Source organism: Perognathus longimembris, chromosome 7, assembly GCF_023159225.1.
Source record: "Perognathus longimembris pacificus isolate PPM17 chromosome 7, ASM2315922v1, whole genome shotgun sequence".
NCBI classification, from domain to species: domain Eukaryota; kingdom Metazoa; phylum Chordata; class Mammalia; order Rodentia; family Heteromyidae; genus Perognathus; species Perognathus longimembris.
The window spans coordinates 41,099,236-41,122,765 of NC_063167.1; the positions used below are offsets into that span (position 1 = coordinate 41,099,236).

At 37.5% G+C, this 23,530-nt stretch overlaps 1 protein-coding gene across 1 annotated transcript in view; it reads right to left on the minus strand.

The window, feature by feature from the left end:
* The window catches only part of C7H1orf87 (chromosome 7 C1orf87 homolog), a 63,413-nt gene extending 40,837 nt beyond the window's left edge, over positions 1-22,576 (minus strand). The window contains exons 1-3 of the mRNA XM_048349926.1: positions 22,470-22,576; positions 8,950-9,172; positions 9-149 (exon numbers count right to left, since the gene is read on the minus strand). Of these exons, the coding sequence (XP_048205883.1) occupies positions 9-149; positions 8,950-9,172; positions 22,470-22,576 (471 nt within the window). The remainder of the gene's footprint in view (positions 1-8; positions 150-8,949; positions 9,173-22,469) is intronic.
* Between the last annotated feature and the right edge of the window lie 954 nt (positions 22,577-23,530).

A 23,530-nucleotide genomic window follows, 5' to 3' on the forward strand; every position in this document is an offset into this window, starting at 1 on the left:
GTACACACCTTAAGTTGACAAGAACTGTTCTTTTCCATGTGTTCCAAAGATGAGTCTTTAAGCTTTCTCCTGGGGAGGCCATGAATATAGGACAAGGCCTGGTCTCCAGTTGGTACAGAGTAGCAATGGGCATTTGTCTGCCTGGAACTCTTACAGAAACAAAGACAAATGGAAGCAAGGAACAGAAGAAAGGATGGGACAAAAAATGTTAAGGTGAGTATATGAATGAGCCAGCCAGCATCTCTTGACAAACCCCAGTTCTAAATGAACTTTAGCTCATGCCCATGTCATCTTTCAGTCATTGGATCCCCAAAGAAGAAAACTTGCCTCACACCATTTTCAGCATTATTCCATTAGCATGTGCTTGGCAAGTATGCTAACAGGTACTGTCTCATTTGCCCAAGAATGCTGTCTATAACAGACAACAAAATAGGTAGAACTTAAGGTATTTGTTGGTAAATGTGGAATGAGTTTCTCATGTATTCTAGCACATTAAATAGCTTGATAAAAGGCTCAGATAATAATGAAGGCAGCTCTGAGAACACAAAGCCTGTGAAAAGTTTGGTATGATTTCTCACTTGTCCAACAGAAAGGTTTTTAAAGAGTTCATACTGCTACTTGCAAAGGTAGGGCTATAAAGGTTGCTAACTCATCAATATTACATCTATATGCGATTTCTCCTGTACAAAAATTGTAAAAAGACAAAGCAATGCAACAGCAATACTTACAAAACTATATGGTATAAACCAACTGCACATCTCATGGGGTGGGGGGAAGGAAAATGGGGAGGGGGAAGGCAGGGTGGGGGGGGAATGAGAGAGGTGGTAATAAGTTGGATAAGAAATGTATGCACTGCCTTATGTATGAAACTGTAACCCCTCTGTATAGCACTTTGACAATAACGAAATGAAAAACAGAAAATGACAGAAAAAATACAAAATACCAAAAAAGTTAAGTCCGAAACATATTATTTGTCTCATAATGATCATATATAGACACAATAATCTTGAAAAATATGAGGGTATGGAGTGAATTCATTATGTTTCCAAGTTATTTACAATAAATAATTACATTCTGTTTTATTTAAATGCCAATTAAGTCTTAGGTTTATGAGGTAACCAATGGGTCCAGTGATGACTTGTTTCCTGGTTTCCTTGTTTCTTTCATCTAGTCTCCCTCAATTTTCCATTTAATTAGATGAGTCGATGTGAGCAGTAGCATGCTGAAAAAGTGATGTCATGTGTTACTTGTGAGATTTAAGTTAGAAAAGATGTGATGGGATTTGGTTGTGCGTGCCCCCCCCCCCATTTCTCTCTCTGAAGCATTTATCCTTTGGGAAGCCAACTACCAGGTCATGAGCAGTTGTACTGAGAGGGGTTAAAACTGAGACCTTGAGCCACAGCCAGCAAGAAATAGAAAGCTCTGTCTTTGGACACAAGTGAATCTGAAAGTGGCTCCTCTAAGCCCTGGTCAGCCTTTGGGTGCCCGCCTGCCTTGGGTGGGTGGGTGGGGGGGTTAGGGGTTGGGCGAGAGATACCTGGGGTGTGAATTTCATGGAGATCTTGGGCTAGAATCATGTGTCTCAGCTGTGCCTCGATTCTAAACCCTCAAAACAAAGCAACCTGGCATGTTTACTGATTTAAGTGGTAAATTTGGGACAATTTCTTATATAGCAGTAGATTATGAAATCTGATTTATTTATTTTAATTTGTTTTTTATTTTTATGAAGTAATCCCTAAACATTTAAGTGCTCTTTCATTATGTAAAATGTTTACGTATTTCTCAAGCTATATCTATAAAACAAGATTTGTTCGGCAAGGTGTGGTTTCTATTCTTGATCCATTCAGTGTGTTCTATCTGTCTACAATTGTCAACAATTTTTTTCAAGAATCTTTTAATTCCTTTATTTGTAAAGACATAGGTGAGTGACAGATATCTGGTAATAATAATCTATATGCTTTTCTTTACTTTCCTTGTAGCCAACTAATAATATAGCTTGCTGTGTTATTCCTATATGGTGATATTCATATATATGTATATAAATTCTTTATTTCCATTTACAGTTTCATAGAACTCCATATACGGGCCCACTTTGGTTATTCAGTAATCCTCAGTCCCTTACTGATGAATATTAAGATTATTAATAGTTTTTAGTGCAATGGGTAATATTGCAGTGAGGCTTTTCCACGATTTCTTGAATAATATTCCAGTGTGCCTTTGAGATAGATTCTTAAAAGTGAGATTTTCATGTCAGCAACCAAATACATAGAAAGTGCTTCTAATTATTTTCAAATTTCCTTCTCAAGTTAATTCATTCTAAATTTCTTCCATAAGTAGAGAATGTTTTGCTTAGCTTTCCTGCAAATTATGTTATAAATTTAGTGGATTTTTCCAGTGAGAAATTGTATCTTAAAATGAATTAATTAATGTTATTCTTGTTGCCAGCAAGACTCTATCTTCTGACATGTTAAGGAAACATTTAAATTTTATTTTATTTTTTGCATGCCAGTCCTGGGGCTTGGACTCAGGGCTTGAGCACTGTCCCTGGCTTCTTTTTGCTCAAGGCTAGCACTCTACCACTTAAGCCACAGCACCACTTCTGACTTTTTCTGTTTATGTGGTGCGGAGGAATAGAACACAGGGCTTCATGCATGCTAGGAAAGAACACTACCACTAAGCTATATTCCCAGCCCAAAACATTTAAATTCATGCCTGTTCGCATTTGCCCATTTTGCTAATGTTTCACTTCCCTATCCTTTATGCATATTTAGAAGTTTCTCTACAGTAAGGATCTATTTGTATATGATATTATATATGGTTTGACATGTTGCTTATAATGGTTCTGGCAGTATAGCAATAGTGAAACTATTTCTTTTTCTATGTATTTGAGTCACAGCTAGGAAAGATTTCCTTTATCCTATTTAATACAAGAAGGTATCTAGATGTACTTGTACAACTTGTATAGTTTCCTTTTTTTCACACCCATGTGGGATGTGTTTAAATATTTATTCCATATATGTGTGGCATATATGGAATAGACCTAATTTAAAGTTTTGGTATGGCTATCTAACATTTCTAGTACTGTCAGTTAAAAAGTCTACCGTTTTGCCAGGCACCAGTGGCTTATGTCTGTAATTCTAGCTACTTAGGAGACTGAGATCTGGGGATCACAGTATGAAGATAACACGAACAGAAAAGTCTGTGAGACTCTTATTTCCAATAAACTACCTAAAAAGCTGGAAGTGGTTCTGTGACTCAAGTGCTAGCCTTGAGCAAAAGAAACTCCAGGACAGGGCCCAGAGCCTGAGTTCAAGCCCCAGGACCAGTACACACACACACACACACACACACACACACACACACACACACACACACATCACCACCACCATCACCACCACTAACACAACAACAAAGTACTTTTTATCACTTATGATATAAAATTTATTTTATTATATGCAAAATGCAATATATCAGTGAATCTATTTCTGGATTTTTTTTCAATTCCACTTGTATTTTATGTTTGTGATGAAACATTTCTATTTTAAATATACAGATAACATCTGATATATCATAACATCTAATATATCATAACATCTGATTATGGTATTTTCAATGTTTCCTAACTTGCTAATTTTTTTCCAAATTAATTTGATAATCAATATGGTACTACCAAAGCAAAACAAAAATCTGAACATTCTGTTGAAATCTCATCAAATTTATAAGTTCCTTTGGGGATGATTTATATCTCAATGGTGTCAACTCTTGTCACTTGGAGATCATAAAATGCTTTCCTATTTTTAACATAAATGAGTAGACTTTTTATTATTTATATTTTTGGCACTTGATTTATTTATTTAGTCAATGTAGTTATTTACCTATTTTTCTCTTGTAAGTGGTGCCTCCTTATGCATTTTATCTTCTACCTAGTTTTTGTTCATGTATATGAAGGGCATTGATGTGTGTTATTGTTAGTATTGTTTTATAGTTCTTCAAATTTTCTTGTTTTAGTAGTGTTCTCCCGTTTTGAGACTGTAGGATGTATAATCTTATCTGAAGGCAACACAGGTTTCTCTTCTCCTTCTTAAGGATGATGTGTATAATTTATTTCTTGTGTTGGCTAATACCACCAGCCTAGTATTATATAACCAGTGGATAATCTCAGCTTCTAGATTGCAACGGGAAAATTGTTGATGTTTCCACATTCAGTTATATATTGGCTTTGGGGTTATTATACAGAAAGAAGTATTTTGTGAACCAAAATGAATAATCCACAGTGTTATTCTAAAGAGGCTTACAGACTTGTTGAGGTAGCCAAGAAAATAGTTTATTTTAATAGTAGGACAAGATCAACTACAGAGATATGCATGGATTGAGTTAGAAATACAGTAGGAAAGGCAGTTACCTCAGTCTGGAGAATCAGACAAAAGCATTTCTTGGTGGAGTTGATGTCTAATTTGAGAGTTCAATAGGAATGAGCTCATCAAATAAAGATGGAGGGAAAAGAATTTCATCCAAAGGAATTAGCATAAACAAAGAATAGGAGGTAAAAGGGAACTGAGCTCTAGTCCTGGGAAGAAAAGCTTGGTGAGTGGACAGAAATACAGCAGATAGAGAGAACTGGGCCAAGAAGATGAGTCAGCAAGTTTGAATTTTATACTAGAGCAATGTGGATTTATCAATCAATTGGTTTAAGAGTTTTAAGCAGAGAGAGGTACCATCTGATAAGTAGTTTTGAAGTTCTTCCCTAAAGATATGATATTTATATCCTAGACCCAATGGTGTTCCCTTCGTTCCCATGTTCTTTGCTTTACCCTTTTATACCTTAGTGGGCATGACTCAAGCAATGACTTAAAACCAGCTTATGTTGTTGAATTCATTTTTTTGAAGTATTTAGAGAACCCATCTGGCCTCAATGTAAGGTAAACAAAGCAGACTTGAAAATTTTGGAGCCAAATGCAAATGAGATACAAATGTGTGCCTTAGTTCACATCTATAAGGCATTGGTTTGTGTGTATGAGCATTATTGTTACAAACCACTGAATGCTGTGTGTGTTGCTACACAGAAGTAGATACTATCTTAGTTGGGTTATACCAGAGAGACGCTTCAAGGCAGTATAGTCTCTTTAAAGATTATTAAAATATCCAGTAATTTAGTATTGTGTTCTGACCAGGATAAAATAGAGAAAATGAGAGAAAGAAAACATTTTGAGATGCCTGGAGGAGAGATTGGCTGGACATCAGAGTAAATAGAGAGAGCAAGAACATTTGTTTGAGTTTGTCGCTGGTACACTGGAAGAATGGTGGGATCATTTTGTGAGACATAGGCCCTAGAAAGCAGAGCAAGTGAGCAAGATCAGTAGTATGCTGTGAACATGTTAAGTCTGAGCGGCCAATGCACAGCTAACCAGAGAGGCCATCTACATTTGCCCACTCAGCTATTCAATGAGGAATTATATCATGTGTGTCTACGCACCTCACAGGGGAAATATGAAGAATGAAGAAGAAAGACTTTGCGAATGTGCACCTAACCATAATCTCCAGTAGTTATTAAAAAGGAAGTACTTAGTATTATTTTCATGCTGCCAGATTCAAAAGGCACTCCCTAATTTCATTTTTGAAATTGTACTATGGAATTTATTGTTACATAGTCACACATCCCCCCCACCCTTTTTTAGCTAGAGAAGGCAGAGCTAACACTTCTGAGAAACAAAATGTGAATATTTATATATTCAAAGACTTACCTATAAGGAACAAAATTTTGAAGAAAAATATCCCAGGGTTGTAGGACAGAAGACCCAAGCTCTCTTCTTGCAAGACCTTGGACAAATCATTTAAACTCTCTGGATTTCTCATTCTTCCTTTGTGAAGTAAAGGTTTATATTTGTCCAGTTCTGAGAAATCTTATTGTTCTTGTATGCATAAAATGATGGGTTCTCATCAATTTTATTTTTCCTTTACTTATCTCTTACCAGTGATTCTCTTTGAACTTCATCTGTTATTTTGCCCTTGCCCTTCCTCACTGGTGCGTGTTAGCTCTGTCTTTATCAGCAACTCCTTTTTTGGAGCAAATTCAGTGGGTCCAGATTGCCAGTTATATGCCAAGCAGGAAAGCTTATTTTCATCTATGTGCGAATGATAAAGATCTAGAAGGAGTTCTGATTGGTTTACTTCTATAACTGCGGCAGGATTCCATTTACCACTTAGTCAAGGTGGTAATGAGGGTCTCTGTACCAGGCAACTGTGGCTGCCATCTGGCAGGCCAGCCTTACATGCCTGCCTGGCAGACAGAACCAATTAGTCAGTCCCCACACCTCCCACGAGGCCTTCCTGTGTTTGGTAGCTGGGAGTCAGCCCTGCAGAGCCTCCTGCAAATCCCTGAGTTCTGACAGAGGAGGGGCAAACCATTTCTCTCTAGTATCACAGAGACAGCAAGACTCCTGAACACGAAGACCCAAGAACTGCTCACCCAATAAATGTGGTGCCCATCCTATTGGTGAAGGTGAAGTCTAGGGTAGGAATAAGGCAGCCACGTCCAATAGTAGTGTCAAGGAACACATTTCCATTTTGAAGAGGAAAACTAGAATTAGTTTAAATGCCCATAAAGGCTGTTTAATGAACCATGTTATATCCAAACAAAGGAACAGATGCAGGTTAGTGATTTAAGACCTAGAACTTAGGCTTCCCTTGTGGCTTCACCTCTTTGCAGCCTTATGACCAGGGTGTGACCTCTTTGTATCTTGGTATCTTTACCCATGAATTAAAGATAATAAAAGCTTTTACTTCATTGGGTTCTTGGGAATAGTAAATTAGTTAATACATGTGAAGAGCTTAGAATAGTGCCTGGCTCATAGTGAATGCAATCTAAGTGTTATCGGAGTATGATTCTCATAGTCATTAAAAATGCATAGATGGAGGTCCTTATGCCAGTGGGGGAATTCTTGATGTGGAGTGATTTGGACAGGAAAAGAAGTATATGCACATAATGATTCTCATTCTGTATCTATCCAAGGAGGAAAGAAAAAAAAAGACTGCTGTTATCCTTTGCCTGAACTTTTATGTTCTTTGGATTTTCAAAATGTCCATATGCCCATATACTATTTTGTAAATAGAAAGATAAATTTAAAAAATAAGTTGAGAAGATGAGAAAGAAATCTAATATGTACCTTTATGAATCACTTTAAAAATCTCAAGTCTCAGTTCTATACCATGGTGACAGAAATAACAGTGGCCCCTATCTCATAGGGCTAATTATGAAGACTAAATAATAAAGTATACCTGGAAACAATCAGAAAATAGCAAAGTACACTGCTCCCTTCCTCCAATATTGGGACTTGAACTCAGGGCCTGAACACTGTCCCTTAGCTTTCTTGCTCAAGGCTGGTTCTCTACCATGCGGGCCAAAGCTTCACTTCTGGCTTTTTAGTGGTTAATTGAAGAGTCCCTTGGACTTCTTTGTCTAGCTAGTTTTGAATTTTGACTCTCAGATCTCAGTCTCCTGATAGACAGTATAACAGGCATGAGCCACCAGCCTCCAGCTCAAATAGTAATATTACCATCAAGGTCATCCTTTGGGGACAATAAAAACAACAAGAAATATATCAATGCCAGAATCAAAATTAGAATGAAAGATGGATGTTTTCAGAAGTCCACAATAGATTATTTTACCTATTCAGATGCATTGTCTCCTGCTCTAATCAGGCACTGAATTCAAGGACTCCTCATTAGAAATACAAAGTAATATATTAAATAGAATCAATAGCACTTGAATTCCCGCCTAAGCTGTGCCACTAATGTGGAAAAGTCACTTTTTTTTTTTTTTTTTTTGGCCAGTCCTGGGCCTTGGACTCAGGGCCTGAGCACTGTCCCTGGCTTCTTCCTGCTCAAGGCTAGCACTCTGCCACTTGAGCCACAGCGCCGCTTCTGGCCGTTTTCTGTATATGTGGTGCTGGGGAATCGAACCTAGGGCCTCGTGTATCCGAGGCAGGCACTCTTGCCACTAGGCTATATCCCCAGCCCGAAAAGTCACTTTTATAAATGAAATTCAGCATTCAACTATACCTTGTAGAATATAGTCTGATGGTGGGCTGTAAATGACTTCAAATGTATAACATTTTGCATGGTTCTTCTGAGTAAAAGATCACAGATCCACAGACCTTCATTTTCTCATATTACTGAAGACTGGCTAACATCTCAATGACTTAGAAGGGGCTATTAAAATTAAAAACTAAAAATAGTATGTTGGAGTTTGCTGCAGACTCTAATCAGCATTCTGCTAAAATAACTGGCTGTCACTTAATGCTTGGCAGCATTGCAAAATTCCTACTCCATGTATCCATTGAATTGCAATTTCAGCAATTTTTTGGAAATGGTACTTTGTTATCAATGAATCATTAGTTTAGTTTTGATTTAGATCCAGTTTTCAATTGCTGCTATATTCACATTTTAATTACAAATTACTAATCATTTAAATTCATCATTATCAAGTCAATTTGTTATGGATTGTTTGGTTGATTCTTAACATAATGTAGTGATATATATATTTCCATCAAGACAGTTTGGGGCCTATAATTTTTTGGTATGTAGACATGGTTGCATTGGATTTTGATATTTAATGATCTATTTCTGCAATGTAAATGTAAATAGACCCTCCTCTAGCAGACTGGAACTTTGCATGGATAGTGACAATCACTATATTCATTGCTGAGTAGCACTGAGTTAGCTACAGGCAGTGTAGATTGAGCAACTCAACTGGTGGTCTACAAAGTTGTAACCTGTGAAATGACCTTGAAGTTCATTTTCAGATAGAAAAAAATGCATATTTAATTTCTATTTCATGCAAAACATACTAATTTCCACTGGCACAAATGTGTGTTTGGGTAAACTTGTGTTCACTCTCTGTATTTTTGTAATAAATTCCCAAGAAAAGTTTGAGTATTATCATATACTCACTTTGTTACCCAGCAATCTGTTGGCATGTGTTCCCATTAGGAGTTTCTGGTTGCTGTTTGGGTGCTTTTTCTCTTCCACATCATCTGGGTTGTCCCTGGTTTGCTGATCAGAGCAGCCAGTGTGGGACTCTGCATTCTTGCTCATTTGCTTTGCATTGCCAGACATGGGTTTGGATTTCTGGAGAGCTAGTTGGGTTTCTGCCTTCAGGATTTCCTCCTGCTTGCTGTGAAGAAATAGGTATGGCACTTTGTTACAGGCAGGGCAGACCCCTCTTGCACTAGGTTGGCGTTAGAAACAGGAGGTGATAGCCTAGCAGTGTAAACAGTGGTAACTGAGCATTGTGGAATGAAAAGTGAATGTTGCTTATTTGTCTGAGGATCATTTGCTATAGAAAACGCATACTACTATCATTTTAAGCTTTATCTGTTCCACTGACTCCTTCCTGATACTTATAAAGATATCTATCTGCTCTACATCCTTTTTTGTAAATAGTAAACAGCATGAAACCTGAATCCTAAATGTTATTGCATTCCTTTATTCTTATTATTTTATTTAAATTTTATTGAAAAGATATACAGAGGGATTACAGTTACATAAGTCAAGTAGTGAGTACATTTTTTGAGCAGTGTCACCCACCTCCTTCATTTTTTCCCAGTTCCCCAATTCTCCCCTCTCCTGTAATTCTAACATATTTTCAGCCACTAAAAAAGAAAGTCAGAAGAGCTTGCCAGGTCCAGCTCTGCTCTTTCTCTCCTAAACTGCCCAAACTGGAAAATTTTAGGCTCTCAGTGGCTCTCCATCTGAGGTTAGTTATAAGGCAGAGAATAGAAAGGAGGAAAAGGGGAATTATTATTATTATTATTATTTTTTTTTTTGGCCAGTCCTGGGCCTTGGACTCAGGGCCTGAGCACTGTCCCTGGCTTCTTCCCGCTCAAGGCTAGCACTCTGCCACTTGAGCCACAGCGCCGCTTCTGGCAGTTTTCTGCATATGTGGTGCTGGGGAATCGAACCTAGGGCCTCGTGTATCCGAGGCAGGCACTCTTGCCACTAGGCTATATCCCCAGCCCCGAATTATTTTAAAATTATAGCTAATGAAAAAATTAACTGAAAGTCAGCCTTGTTTAATAATGAAAGATCTGTGCATTAAGATAAAATGGTATCTATTTATACACCAAAATATAAAAAGTAAGAAATTCAATGTTTTATATGAAAGAGACATAATTCTTAAAACATGGTTCAACCTTATGAAACATCTTAGGTAGAAGAAACTTTTTGATCAAGTAAAAAATTTAAGGATATGAACTAAAGAAAAAGAAGACATTTATAAACGCTCAATGTTTTGTACTGGGTGGATAGGTTGAACATTTGTTTTATATCCATATTACAGAATGTGTGGAACTATTCAAATAGTTGTGGATGATTTCAATATAAAATTAGTGTCAATTATAGAAGTAAGTAGAAATATGATTCATTCAATCATGCAAAGTACATATACATATATATATGGATCTATTAAGTCTAGAAAATCATACTAGATGTTGGAAGTATTACTGTGTCGAAGAAATTTGTGTGTCACTTTATATTACATCTCATAGTATCAGTATTCTAAATTTTCTATATGAGATAATATTCCAAAATCAGAAAGAATTAATTTGACATTTGGCAGAAGTCATTCTAAAAGTTCTTGATGCTATTATTGATACAACAGACAGGATTATTTTAAATGTGACATGTTATTTGAGCATAAAACAATTTCACCCATGCTTATTGATTTGAATAAGGCCAAACTATAGGCAATACTCAGGATATTTGTGGGGGTTTTTTGTTGGTGGTGGTGGTTGTGAGGCTTTAACTCAAGGCCTGGGTGCTGTCCTTGAGCTTCTTTGTGCTCAAAGCTAGTGCTCTACCTCATGAGCCACAGCACCACTTCCAGATTTGGAGTGATTAGTTGGAGGTAAGAGTTTCATTAGGACTTTTCTGCCTGGGCTGGCTTTGAACTGCAATACCCAGATCTCAGCCTCCTGAGTAGCTAGGATTACAGGCATGAGACATGGGAGCCTGGCTTCGTAAGTGGCTTTCATTAACAGGTAAAGGAAAGAGGAGTACAGGAAATGTAGATGGAAAATATAATATCGATGAAGAGTTTAAGCTTCAGTAGGTCATGGACTGTGAGGTTTCCGATGAAGATTTGTTACTCTCAAGTACAAAGATAGTCGGGGCTTCAGCACACTGGAATGCAATGGCAAAGTGGCATGGAACTGAAGAAGAGGAGAGGTTTAATTTTGTTGTTATTTTATTAATTATTTATTGAATTGATAAAATACACTTGACTCTGACAAAAAGAGATAAGGTGCTTAAGAAGGGAAAGAAAAACGAGGGTATAAGATATCACAAGAAATGTACTCACTGCCTTATTATGTAACTGTACCCCTTTTGCACAACACCTTGTCAACAAATTTTAATTAATAAAATGAAAAATAAAATAAAATAATTAATAAAGATATTTTTTCTTATAGACAAAAAAATCAATTTAATGAGCCAGGCACTGGTGCCTCATTCTTATAATCCCAGCTACTGAGCTGGTTGAGATCTGAGCATTAAGGCTCAAAGACAGCCAGGGTAGGAGAGTGGCTGAGACTCTTATCTCACAGCAAAAAGCCAGAAGTAGAACTGTGACTCAAGTAATGGATTTCTAGCCTTGAGTGGAAAAGGTAAGGGGCAAAACCCAGGCCCTGAGTTCAAGCCCCAGTACCAGCACAAAAAGAAAATCAATTTAATGTATTACAATAAGTATTTTTAAACAAACTTAGGACAAAATAGAAATTATCTGGATGCATGCCATTTAGTAAGAAGAAAAGCATTACATCAAAGTTCATTGTCAAGTAGGTATCAATTAGGTACAGCTAATGCCTGTAATAGCTACTCAGGAGGCTGAGATCTGAGGATCATGGTTCCAAGCCAGCCTAGGCAGGAAAGTTGATGAGATTTTTTTTATAATTAACCAGCAAAAGTCAGAAGTGGAAGTGTGGTTCGAGTGACAGAACACTAACCTTGACTGAAAAAGTGTAAGTCCTTGCATTCATGTCCCAATAATGGCACCGAAAAAATTAATTTAATGGAATTCAATAAGCATATTTAACATAAAATAGAAAATAAGAAAAAAAAAGGACAAACATAGTAGGGGAACTTGAAAGGCAGTAGACACATAGGTGAATTTGTAGGCAAACTAACATGTTTGGTGACAAGGAGTTATCAAATTGTGGATAGCTTGAATCTTTTTCCTCTGATAACTTGATAAAGTTACCTGTTAGGTCTCATGGGGAAGTGGTTGATAGAAAAGTTGAATTAGGGACAGACTGAAATATCAGGTAAGAGTATAGAGAAGCGCTGGTTGGAAAAATAAGACAAGTGATTGGTTAATTTGGTGACCTCAGATGTTTGTGACATTGGTTTGGGTGGGTAAATACTGTCCAACAGGAGTACTGAGTGTTCCTCATGGGGAGGCAGAGAAAGCAGATAAAGCAGCACTTAAGCCTTGTGCCTTGTGAGGCAAGTGGAGTGCAAATATCAGAGGGAAAGTATGTATTTGAGAATAGTTCTGACAATGATGGAAGATAGGTTGGTTTCCTGACCTCAACAAATGTAAACCTGGCTTTAAAAAATCATACAAAGAAGAAAGTTAATAACTGGTAAAAACTTGGTTCTGGAGGTCAGGATATTGATTACCTACCTGTATGGAGAGGCATAGAGGACAGAAGGGATTGTGAGAGGATTTGGGGTTGTTCTTATCATTGGGTTTCTTAATCTGAGCATATTTTGTATGACTATATTACATTTGTGAAAATTCAGTGTTCTAGAATTTAATCTTGTACACTTTTATATAAATCTAGATGTATATTTCTACAGTAATAAAAGAAAATGGTGTAAAATCTACATAATGTGAAACCTAACTCAAATCTAAGTAAATACGAGGTGAATTTTACAAAGAATTTGAACTATTTGCAGTTCATAAGAAAGAGAAATAACTATGGACAATATGACACTTAATCTTACAAACTGATCTGAGAGAAAGATTAGACTAGGAGACTGAGAAGTATATTTGTGTCTCCAAACAAGATTAGTAGCGAGGGCTGTAACATTGTGAAGGATTTAATCTATTGACTAATCCATCATAACATTATTGAGAGGTAGTGAAAGGTAGGAGGTTGACCAGTTGACTGAAATAGGATATGGGAACACTTTGGGGACTATTATGTGCCCCACACCCCTTCCTATATTTTTCTTTCTCTGCTTCCTCTGCTTTGACTGCTGTGGTGTGTGAATTGCTCTGCTGGGACATACCCTCTTTCACATAATGGATTGACACATGTGAAAATGTTAGCCCAAATCAGTACTGTAATTTGTTCTCTGGAAATCTGGTCACAGCAATGTAAAAGTAATCCAATCTATGATGATTATAAAAATAACTGTTAGAGAACTTAACTACATGAATTCAATTATGGCCATCGATATGCCATATTTTATTCATTCCACAGATCAACTTTGTAAGTAGGTGCTTCTATACTTCTTCTTTTAGGAAAAAGAAATTAAGAAAGTTTACATGACTTACATTTCTTTGTATATATGACTAGGAGTGGTATAGCAATGTCATATAGTTCTACCTTTAATTTTCTAAGGAACTTCCGTATTGATTTCTATAGTGACTGAATTTATTATATTCCCATCAACAGTGAATAAGGATCTCTTTATTCCCATAGCACCACCACATTCTATGTTGTTTGTTTTGTTAATGATTGCTATTCTGACTGGGGTGAGAGGGAATTTTACCAATGTTTTGATTTATATTTCCTTTTTGGCTAAGAATGTTGAATATTTCCTCAAGTATTTATCACTGTTTCTGAGTTTTTTGCTCAAGGATAACACTCTATCATGTCAGCTACAACTCCATTTTCAGCTTTTTGGTAGTTAGAGAAAAAAGTCTCATGGAATTTCCTGCCTCTGCTGGCTCTGAACCATGGTCCTCAGATCTTAGCCTTCTGAGTAGCTAGAACTATAGAAGTGAGCCACCAGTGTCCAGCTATTTGTACTTCTTAAAAATGAATCACGGGGTATGAAAACAGGATCTGTATGAGGGTGAATATTAGCAGGTGCAGAAAGGGTGAAAGGAGTTGGCAAAGAAGGAACAAATATGGTTGAAATATTCTGTATATGTGTATGAAAATAGAGCAATAAAATTTTTAAAAATTTTCAAGGAGGAGGATGAGGAAATGAAAGAAAGTGATGGCATAAATTTGATTAGGTTACAATGTGGTCATATTAGAAAATATAATAAAATTTCTTTAGTATGAATAATAAATGATAAAAATGGAGTAAAAAAGAAAGAGAAATATTTTATGACTTAATTTTGTGTCTAAGATTCCAAACTGTTGGCCCCAGAGACAGGAGAGAGTTCTTGGAAGTATGGGATTACAAATGGAGCAGAAAGTAGAGAGCAGGTAACCAAAGGAGGAAATGTAAAACTTGAAGTTAAAAGTGGTCACAGGTAGTTAATTCTTCTGGGCAGTTTTGGGACAGAATTGCTTGAGAAATTTTGAAATGAATCTGCCTGTCTTTTTAAGCAGCCATAGTAAATGTAAAAACCAAAAATAACCTGTTAAGTCTGTTTCAAGTAAAAGCTGTCTTAAAAAAAAAAAAAAACCTCACATGTTAAAAATTAACATGAAAATGCCTCTCCAGCTGAGAAGCAGCATGTGTTTGTGGTTAGCACAAACAATTCGTCAACACACATTGGTTGTTATGTTGTTCACAAACTCACAGTTCTTCCTTCCAGGCTTGAGTGCTAGCTAGCTAGCTACCTACCTACATTATTGAAAATAGAAGCTTGCCATTTCAAAAGACACACACACACACACACACACACACACACACACACAGACACACACACACAGACACATCATTTGTTAGAAGCCAAGACATGCTCGCATTTCCATGTGTACTTCTGACCTCTCCTCTGCTGTTCCTGGGATGCCATGAAGAGCTTAGGGAGGATGACTTTGTGGTGGAATGCTAGATAAACAAGGGGAAACTGTCCAATGGTCCCCTTTCACACACTGGGCTCTTGCTCTTAGTGCCACTCTCTAGCAGAGCCCAGAGTCTCAGGGTTACAAAGAAGCACCATAAGGCCATGTCATAGCATTCTCTGCTCAAGGCACTGTAGGGATCCCCCTTGGCCTCACTCCCCATGTTTCTCCACTTCACCAGATCTCACATTTGATTTGGATTACACCCCTGCCGAGAACATAAAATCTCAAATGGAGGACCCAGGGGGCTCCACAAAAGGTCACCAGATGCCATCCTAAAGGTCTGCCAGCATTGGCAGTGACTCAATGCCACAAATTTCCAACTGTGAACCAACTAACAGGTCTTAAACCCTCTGGAATAGATGCCTGGAGTGTGCAAATGAAGTAAAAGCATGTTCTTATTTGGAAGTCAGAAGATATCATGAACACAACCAAATATTTCTGTTTTTTTTTTTTTAAGACAATAATAAAAAAAAGAAACAAGAATAAAACACAGCACTTGTATATAACTGCCACAAGGGAGCTGAATTGGGAAGCCTTTGCTAAAGTACTTAGCAAATGTTATTGTGGCAAAGTGCATAGGACCTATGCACTGTAATTGTATCACAATAGAAATTTGGTCTTCAGAAACATCTCAGAAGGGCAAGAAATGTGGCTTACTGGTAGAGTGCTTGCCTAGCATACACGAATCCCTGGGTTCGATTCCTTGATACCACATAAATTAAAAATAAATAAAACCATTAAAAAAACCATCCCAGAAGTGTGTTAATTCAACCTCCAAACCTATCCCCGAATTTCTTCAGTATTGCACTTTGATGAAGTGACACATTTGGAATGCTTTGATGTGTCAGTCAACACACAGACATCAAGTCCATTGCCTGGGATCATATTGTTAGTAAAGTGGACCTCTCGATGCTGTAGCCAGGGCAGTGCAAGTTTAGGGAGCAAAATCTCTGCTCCTTAATCTCACACCCATAACTTATTAGACGCCATTAAACAACAGACATTTTATTTTTTCTTTTAAAATATTAATATGAAAAAGTGGACATAGAATGGCATCTAGTCCATCTTCCAACCTAGTCTCTGTAGAACATTGGAGTGGTCGTTAAGGTTTTAAGGTTTCTTTCTTTTTTAGTCACTCATGGTGCTTGAATTCAGGGCCTGGGCACTGTCTCGGGCTATTTTTGTTCAAAAGCATTCTACCACTTTGAGCCATAGGGCCAATTCTGGTTTTCTGGTGGTTAATTGGAGATAAGGGTGTTATGGACTTTTCTGCCTGGCCTGGCTTCAGATCTAAGCCTCCTGAGTAGCTAAAATTACAGTCATGAGCTACAAGTGCCTGGCTCATTGAGTGTTTTGTTGTACTTTTCAGAGAAAGGAATTCATTACCCTCTCCAAAGTAGCTCATTTCTTTTTTCTTGACATGGAGCCAAATTCTAACATTAGTGAAAACAATAAAGTTTATTTTTCATTGCATTTTTACTACTGCCGGGCTAAATTTATACCTCCCCTTATGCGGAGACACCAAGCTTTTATCCCATTATCTGTGTTCCCTTTCTACTCTCTTCCTTGGCCGCCTGACCTGCGGGCAGGTCAAGGTGTAATGGAGGACATGGGTAGCCTCGGTTACGGCATGGCTGTGCGAATGCCCTCTCCCTCCCTATACTGGCCAAGGAAGCAAGGCACGCATGGACACCTCGGAGTAAGCTTCAACAACTTTCTGTATATTCAAGAGAGGGGCAATCACACTTATAGCAGTAATGATGAGGGAAGGGGAAGGACTGACCAGGAGCTAGCAACAGGCGGGTGAGCATATTCATCCAAGAGCAGCGCCCTAGGACCTACCCACAGGCTAATGTCACCTCCCACAGAACCGCTGTCTGGGCGCCGGACTGAACCACTATGACACACGTGCTCGCAGAGGAGAGGTGGGGCTGGTTTGGCTGTCTCTTCTGGTTTCAGACCCAGAAGGAGGTGGGAGTAGCTAGCAGCCAGCAGTCCCAGGTCTTAAAGGTATAGCCATCCCCTACATACTACTATGTTTTGCAGACTAAAATTGGTTTCTCAAATTGGAATGATTTGGTTGCAAAATTGGTAATCAATTTAATCAACAATTATTCATTGGTATAAGCTACTTTTAACTTACAGAACTATGTCTCAAGACATCTGTTCTCCTGTAATTTTTCTTCATTTATATGTGATTATAAAATGGCAGAAAAATTTATAGCATAATTTCTTATAGCTTTTATCTGTGCATTTTTACCTTGATTGAGATTTCAATGTTCATCCAACCCTCCCATTTCGTTCAGACTTATTGTGGAAGGCCGAGATTTAAAGACAAAACTACATATAGTGTGATAATTGAAAGAAATGCAAGTCATATGAAAAGAAATATGGAACCATAGGGGAAGTTCAGACCAAAGATAGAAATTACTCCACTATACTTGACATATGAAATAGCAGTTTAAGAAGAAAATAAAAAGATTAAAAATATTCCAGATAGGATGATGGACTTGCTGTTGGAGAAAATTGCAATGATTTCTAACTTTCAACCTTCAGACTACATGTTCACAATCACACATGGTAGTAGATGATAGAACAGCCACTTGCATCTCTCAGAACCTATTAAATTAGAATTTCTGAAACAAGTATAGGAAATTTATATTTTTAGTAAACATTTCAAATGAGTTCTATGTACAGAAAAGTTTGAGAAACAAAAGTATGGAAAATGAACAAGAAAAAAATTCTAAATTTTTACTAGTTTAATTCCTGATAATTTTAAGCAGTATATAGTGATTATAGGCATAGAGTCCAGACAAAACAAAACAAACTTGATTGTGAATCCCTGTCTCAAGCAGAATTAACTTATGGGACTTTTAGTAAGTTCACATCTCTGGTTTTCAAGTTCTCATCTATGAGATGAGAAAATTAGTACCAAGAAAATAAGAAGATATGCATAAAATACTGGTCAGTCAAGCCTGGTGCACAGGGCATGGTGATCCCTTAATAAATGACGGTTTTATGTTAGTAAGGAATTAGAATGCTTGAGCAATAGAAATACCTCCCTCAGGTACAGATACTCTTTCTTTTAACTGGCAAAATTAAAATTCAAAAGAACAACTTGCTAAAGAGTGAAAATTGTACAGAAATGAATCAATTCTTAGAGGAGTATAAACTGCCCAAACTGAATCAAGAAGAAATAAATCAACTAAATAAACCAACAACTTACAGCGAGACACAGTAGGTAATCAAGAGCCTCCCAACAAAGAAAAGCTCAAGCCCAGATGGCTTCACCAATGAATTCTATAAAACCTTCAGTGAGGAGCTAATACCAATACTCCTCAAACTCTTCCATGAAATAGAAACAGAGGGAGAAATCCCAAACTCATTCTATGAAGCTAATATTATACTCATCCCCAAACCAGGCAAAGACCCAACAAAAAAAAAAGAGAATTACAGACCAATAACACTAATGAACACAGATGTAAAGCTCCTCAACAAAGTATTAGCTAACAGGATCCAGAAACTGATCAAGAAAATTATACATCATGATCAAGTAGGCTTCATCCCACAGATGCAAGGATGGTTCAACATCTGCAAATCAATAAACATAATTCACCACATCAACAGAGCTAAGACCAAGAACCACATCATCATCTCAGCCTATGCCCCCAAAGCCTTTGACAAAATACAACACCCATACATGTTAAAAGCACTGGAGAGAACAGGAATAGAGGGAACATTCTTTAAAACAATTAAAGCCATATACAACAGACCAACTGCTAACATCATATTAAATGGGGAAAAACTAAAACCATTTCCCCTAAACTCAGGAAAAAGACAAGGATGTCCACTGTCCCTGCTTCTATTCAACATAGTGCTGGAATCCCTAGCCATAGCAATAAGGCAAAGGTCCACATTGGCAAAGAAGAAATCAAACTGTCTCTATTCGCAGATGACATGATCTTATATCTGAAGGACCCAAAAAACTCAGTCCCCAAACTCCTCCACCTAATAAACCATTTTGACAAAGTAGCAGGATACAAAATCAACCCACAAAAGTCAGCAGCTTTTCTGTACACCAGCAATGCACAAACAGAAAAGGAAATTATGGAAATAATACCATTTACAATAGCTAAAAAAGTATAAATTACCTAGGGATTAACCTAACTAAAGACATAAATGATCTATTTAATGAGAACTATAAAAATCTAAAAAGGGAAATCAAAGAGGACGCAAGGAGATGGAAAGACCTCCCATGCTCATGGGTAGGCAGAATCAATATAGTGAAAATGGTCATATTGCCCAAAATGTTATACAAACACAATGCAATCCCCATCAAGATCCCAGCTACATTCTTCACTGAAATGGAGAAAACAAACCATAAATTCATATGGAACAGCAAAAGACCTAGAATAGCCAAAGCAATTCTGGGCAAAAGAAGCAGTGCAGGAGGAATCACAATACTAGACTTCAAGCTCTATTATAGAGCCATCATAACAAAAACAGCCTGGTATTGGTATAAAAACAGACCTGAAGACCAATGGAATAGAATAGAAGACCCAGAAATAAAGCTGCATTCTTACAGTCAGTTGATATTTGACAAAGGGGCTAAACACATACAATGGAAAAAACATAGCCTCTTCAACTACTGGTGCTGGGGAAACTGGGCAGCCACATGTAAAAAACCCAAAGTAGACCCTAGCCTATCACCATGCACCAAGATCAACTCAAAATGGATTAAGGACCTCAACATCAGACCTGAATCCCTGAAACTACTGAAGGACAGAGTAAGAAAGACGCTAGAACTTACAGGCACAGGTAGGGGCTTCCTGAAGAGAGTCTCAGGGGCACAACAGATAGGGGAGACTCTCAACAAATGGGACTACTAAAAAAAAATAAAAAGTTTCTGCTAACTAAAGACATAGCCACCAAACTAGAAAACAGATGACCATATGGGAAAGAATTTTCACCAGCACAGCAACAGACAAAGGCCTAATATCCATTATCTACAGAGAACTCAAAAAACTAACCCCCTCCAAACCTAGTAAACTAATTATTAAATGGGCAAGGGAGCTAAAGAGAGACTTCACGGGGAAAGAGATAAAAACGGCAAAGAAACATATGAGGAAATGTTCAATATCCCTGGCAGTGAAGGAAATGCAAATAAAAACAACCCTGAGATACCACCTCACTTCATTAGAATGGCCTATACACTGAACTCAGGCAAGAACAAATGCTGGAGGGGATGTGAGGAAAGAGGAACCCTTCTCCATTGTTGGTGGGAGTGAAAATTAGTACAACCATTTTGGAGAACAGTAGGGAGGTTTCTCAAAAAGCTCAACATAGACCTACCCTATGACCCAGCCATACCACTCCTAGGCATCTATCCTGAACAACATGATATCTCAGGATATCATAAAGACATCTGCACATCCATGTTTATCACTGCACAATTCACAATAGCCAAAATATGGAAACAACCCAGATGCTCCACTACAGATGAATGGATCCAAAAATGTGGTACCTGTACCCAATGGAATACTATATAGCGATTAGAAATAATAAAATATTGGTATTCGCAGGGAAATGGTCAGAACTTGAACAAATGTTGAGTGAGACAAGCCTAGAACACAGAGAACAATGGGGTATGGTCTCCTGGATATATGAGTTTTGGGGGGGCGGGGAGCAGAGACCAGGTCTGCGAAACAAAAAACTTCTTTTCAAATGGTATTTCCACAGGTTTGGGTCAGCGACCTTACATTATCTATAAGCAAAAACAACTCCAAGAGAAGGACACAGGAGGATTTTATTATTGACATTGCATTTAAAGTTCTAGATGAATTTCCTTTGGTGTACGCTACGTGGTTACTGTATATGATTTTGTTACACTGGGTATTGTATATATGCCTACCTGATGTAGGGAAGGGAAAGAAAAACGAGGGTGTAAGGTATTACAAGAAATGTACTCACTGCCTTATTATGTAACTGTACCCCTTTTGCACAACACCTTGTCAACAAAATTTAATTACTAAAAAATGCAGATTAAAAATTCAAACGAACAGGTTTTAGTCTCTCTGTAGAGATTGAAAGAGACACAGAGAGAAAAAGAGACACAGAGTGACAGAAAGAATGCAATCTGACCATCTTGTCACTTCCTCATCACAGTAAATATAAATTCTAGAAATCTCTCTCTTGAAAAATCAAATAAAATTAGTGCTAAAACCAGGTTATGCTGAAGCTGTGGTTCAGTGATAGAGTCCCCCCCTAGAAAGCAAGAGGCCCCAAGTTCAAAGCCAAATACCACTAAAAGAAAATAAATGTATCATGTCTTATAAATCCCTATTTCTTAATCTTATAGAAAACTCTCAAATCTCATGTGTCTTGTCCCCAGGTAGATTATTCTCCAGAGCATTATATATTGCACAGCATCTAAATCTCTGAGCCCACCTTATGGGTTGAAATCTAATGTCTTTTGCACTTGCAGTCTCCTCTGTTAGGCTTTGCAAGACTGCAAGACTACACAAACTGATCATGAAAATGTATGCCTTGTTCAACAATGATCTTGGTGCTTTAGGGCACTGTTTCTGACCTAGGTCTTCTATCTAGACTGAGGTGGTTTATAATAAAATTCTCTTTCTGTATCATTTCCTTTTTTTAACCATACACATAGTTTTGAGGGAAGGGAGCAGTAATTATTGTTCATTATTTTCTGTAGTTGGGATGAACTAAATCAAAGCATGACTCCAAATGGTAAAGTGATGGCCTGGCAAATGCAAAATCTTGAGTTCAAACCACAGTCTGCCAAAGGGAAAAATGGGGTTACTTCCAGTACTTCCTTTTCTTTTGTGAACTACCAAAAGTCTACAAAGAAGAAGTATCTGTACCCTTCTGTGCCAAATTGCATGTAGTGACTTTTAGGGACATATTAGTTCTTCCTTCAAATGTAGCCACGATGACTCTGAAAGGGGTGAAACACAGGCTGGCTGTTTGCTGACAAGTCCACACTCAGAGGAACATGAGATGCGAGGAGGAGGAAGTGAAAACTTTACAACTAATGATGTTATTAATCTGCCCTTTTTCCAGTCCCCTCGCCTTTTCTCCTCCCCACTCCAAATTACTGTATGTGGTGGATTACAAACCCGATGAAGAGAAGCAGGGATACTACATTAATATTTATAACTGTTACAATACTCATATTTTTTGTCTATTTGGAAAATCAGCTCAAGTAATTAAGGACTATGGGGAATTATAAAGATGAAAAATATCAGGGAACTGTACACAGAAGTTATCAATGCTGTTTTACTTCTACCATTACATCTTAATGAGTTAATTTTCCACGGAAGTAATTTTTAAAATGTAATTTTTTGGGGTGAAAAACAACAACTAATTTTATGGTCATTCAAGAAACAAGGATATTTTTTCACCCAGAAGACTTACGTCATTGGTTTCTCCACAATATATCGGAAATGTTTACTTCCAATGATTTTCACCATGATCTCAGGCATTGCATCTGATTCGTGGGGAGTCTTCCAACCTGAAGACATGATCTTTCTAAAAAAATCTCCTCAGATCTTTAAGGGTAGAAAAGAAAGCATTACTCTTGATTTTTTTCCCCACAGGCAATTGCAGTATCCTTGTCAAAATAACAACAATAATGCCAGGAGTTCTGGCTATATCTATGAAAGAGATAAGCTAATTTGGTATAATAACCAAGTTAAAGGCCCTTGAAAAATAGGAAGTACAGAAAGGTTACAGCAGCTGAGATTTTAATGTGAACCATACTCTGTCCTTTCTTCAGGACTACTGTAAAAACCTTCTCTCATCTTTCAATTCCTTCCTCAAATAAGTTAGGTGTGTTATCATAATTTACTATTATTTGTTCAAGGCAGAATACAAGTAACTGATTCTAATTGCTTTTGGGGAGACTTCATTTTCTCAAAAGGACTTTTGAGAAAGTAAAACCTGGTAAAACCTAGATTAAACAAATGTATGTGCTTGACTTCTCTTAGATGCTTTTACAGGCATAGCCAGGAACTTATAAGGGTGGCAGAGGAATTTTGCCATCTCTACACCTATTTTGTCTTATTTAACACCTCTTATAAAAGTGAGAAGTACTCTTAATATATTGTTATCGTCTCACAATTGTGGGTGTAGGCACATGTCCTTATGTAACTTAACATTGCCTGGGTAACACAACCAAAGTAGGTCCATGGACTCAATTTTCATATACTAAAGACATCAGATGGGATTCTCATGAGGTGAGAGAGGAAGCCAAGGTTTTGTAGGACACTGGAAAAGGCCCTGCTTAGCTCCATTTTCCTGTTGTGAAATCAAAGTAGTTCCAGTTCTGAACTCGGGCAGACTAGGGTGAAAGCAATGGAATGGTAAGTATGGAGAAGCACTCTAAATAACAAAGGGACTGGTTGTCATATAACTTGTGGCAACAATCCAAAGAATCTGAAATTGAGGTCGTGCAAAAGATCAGAACTGAATATTTC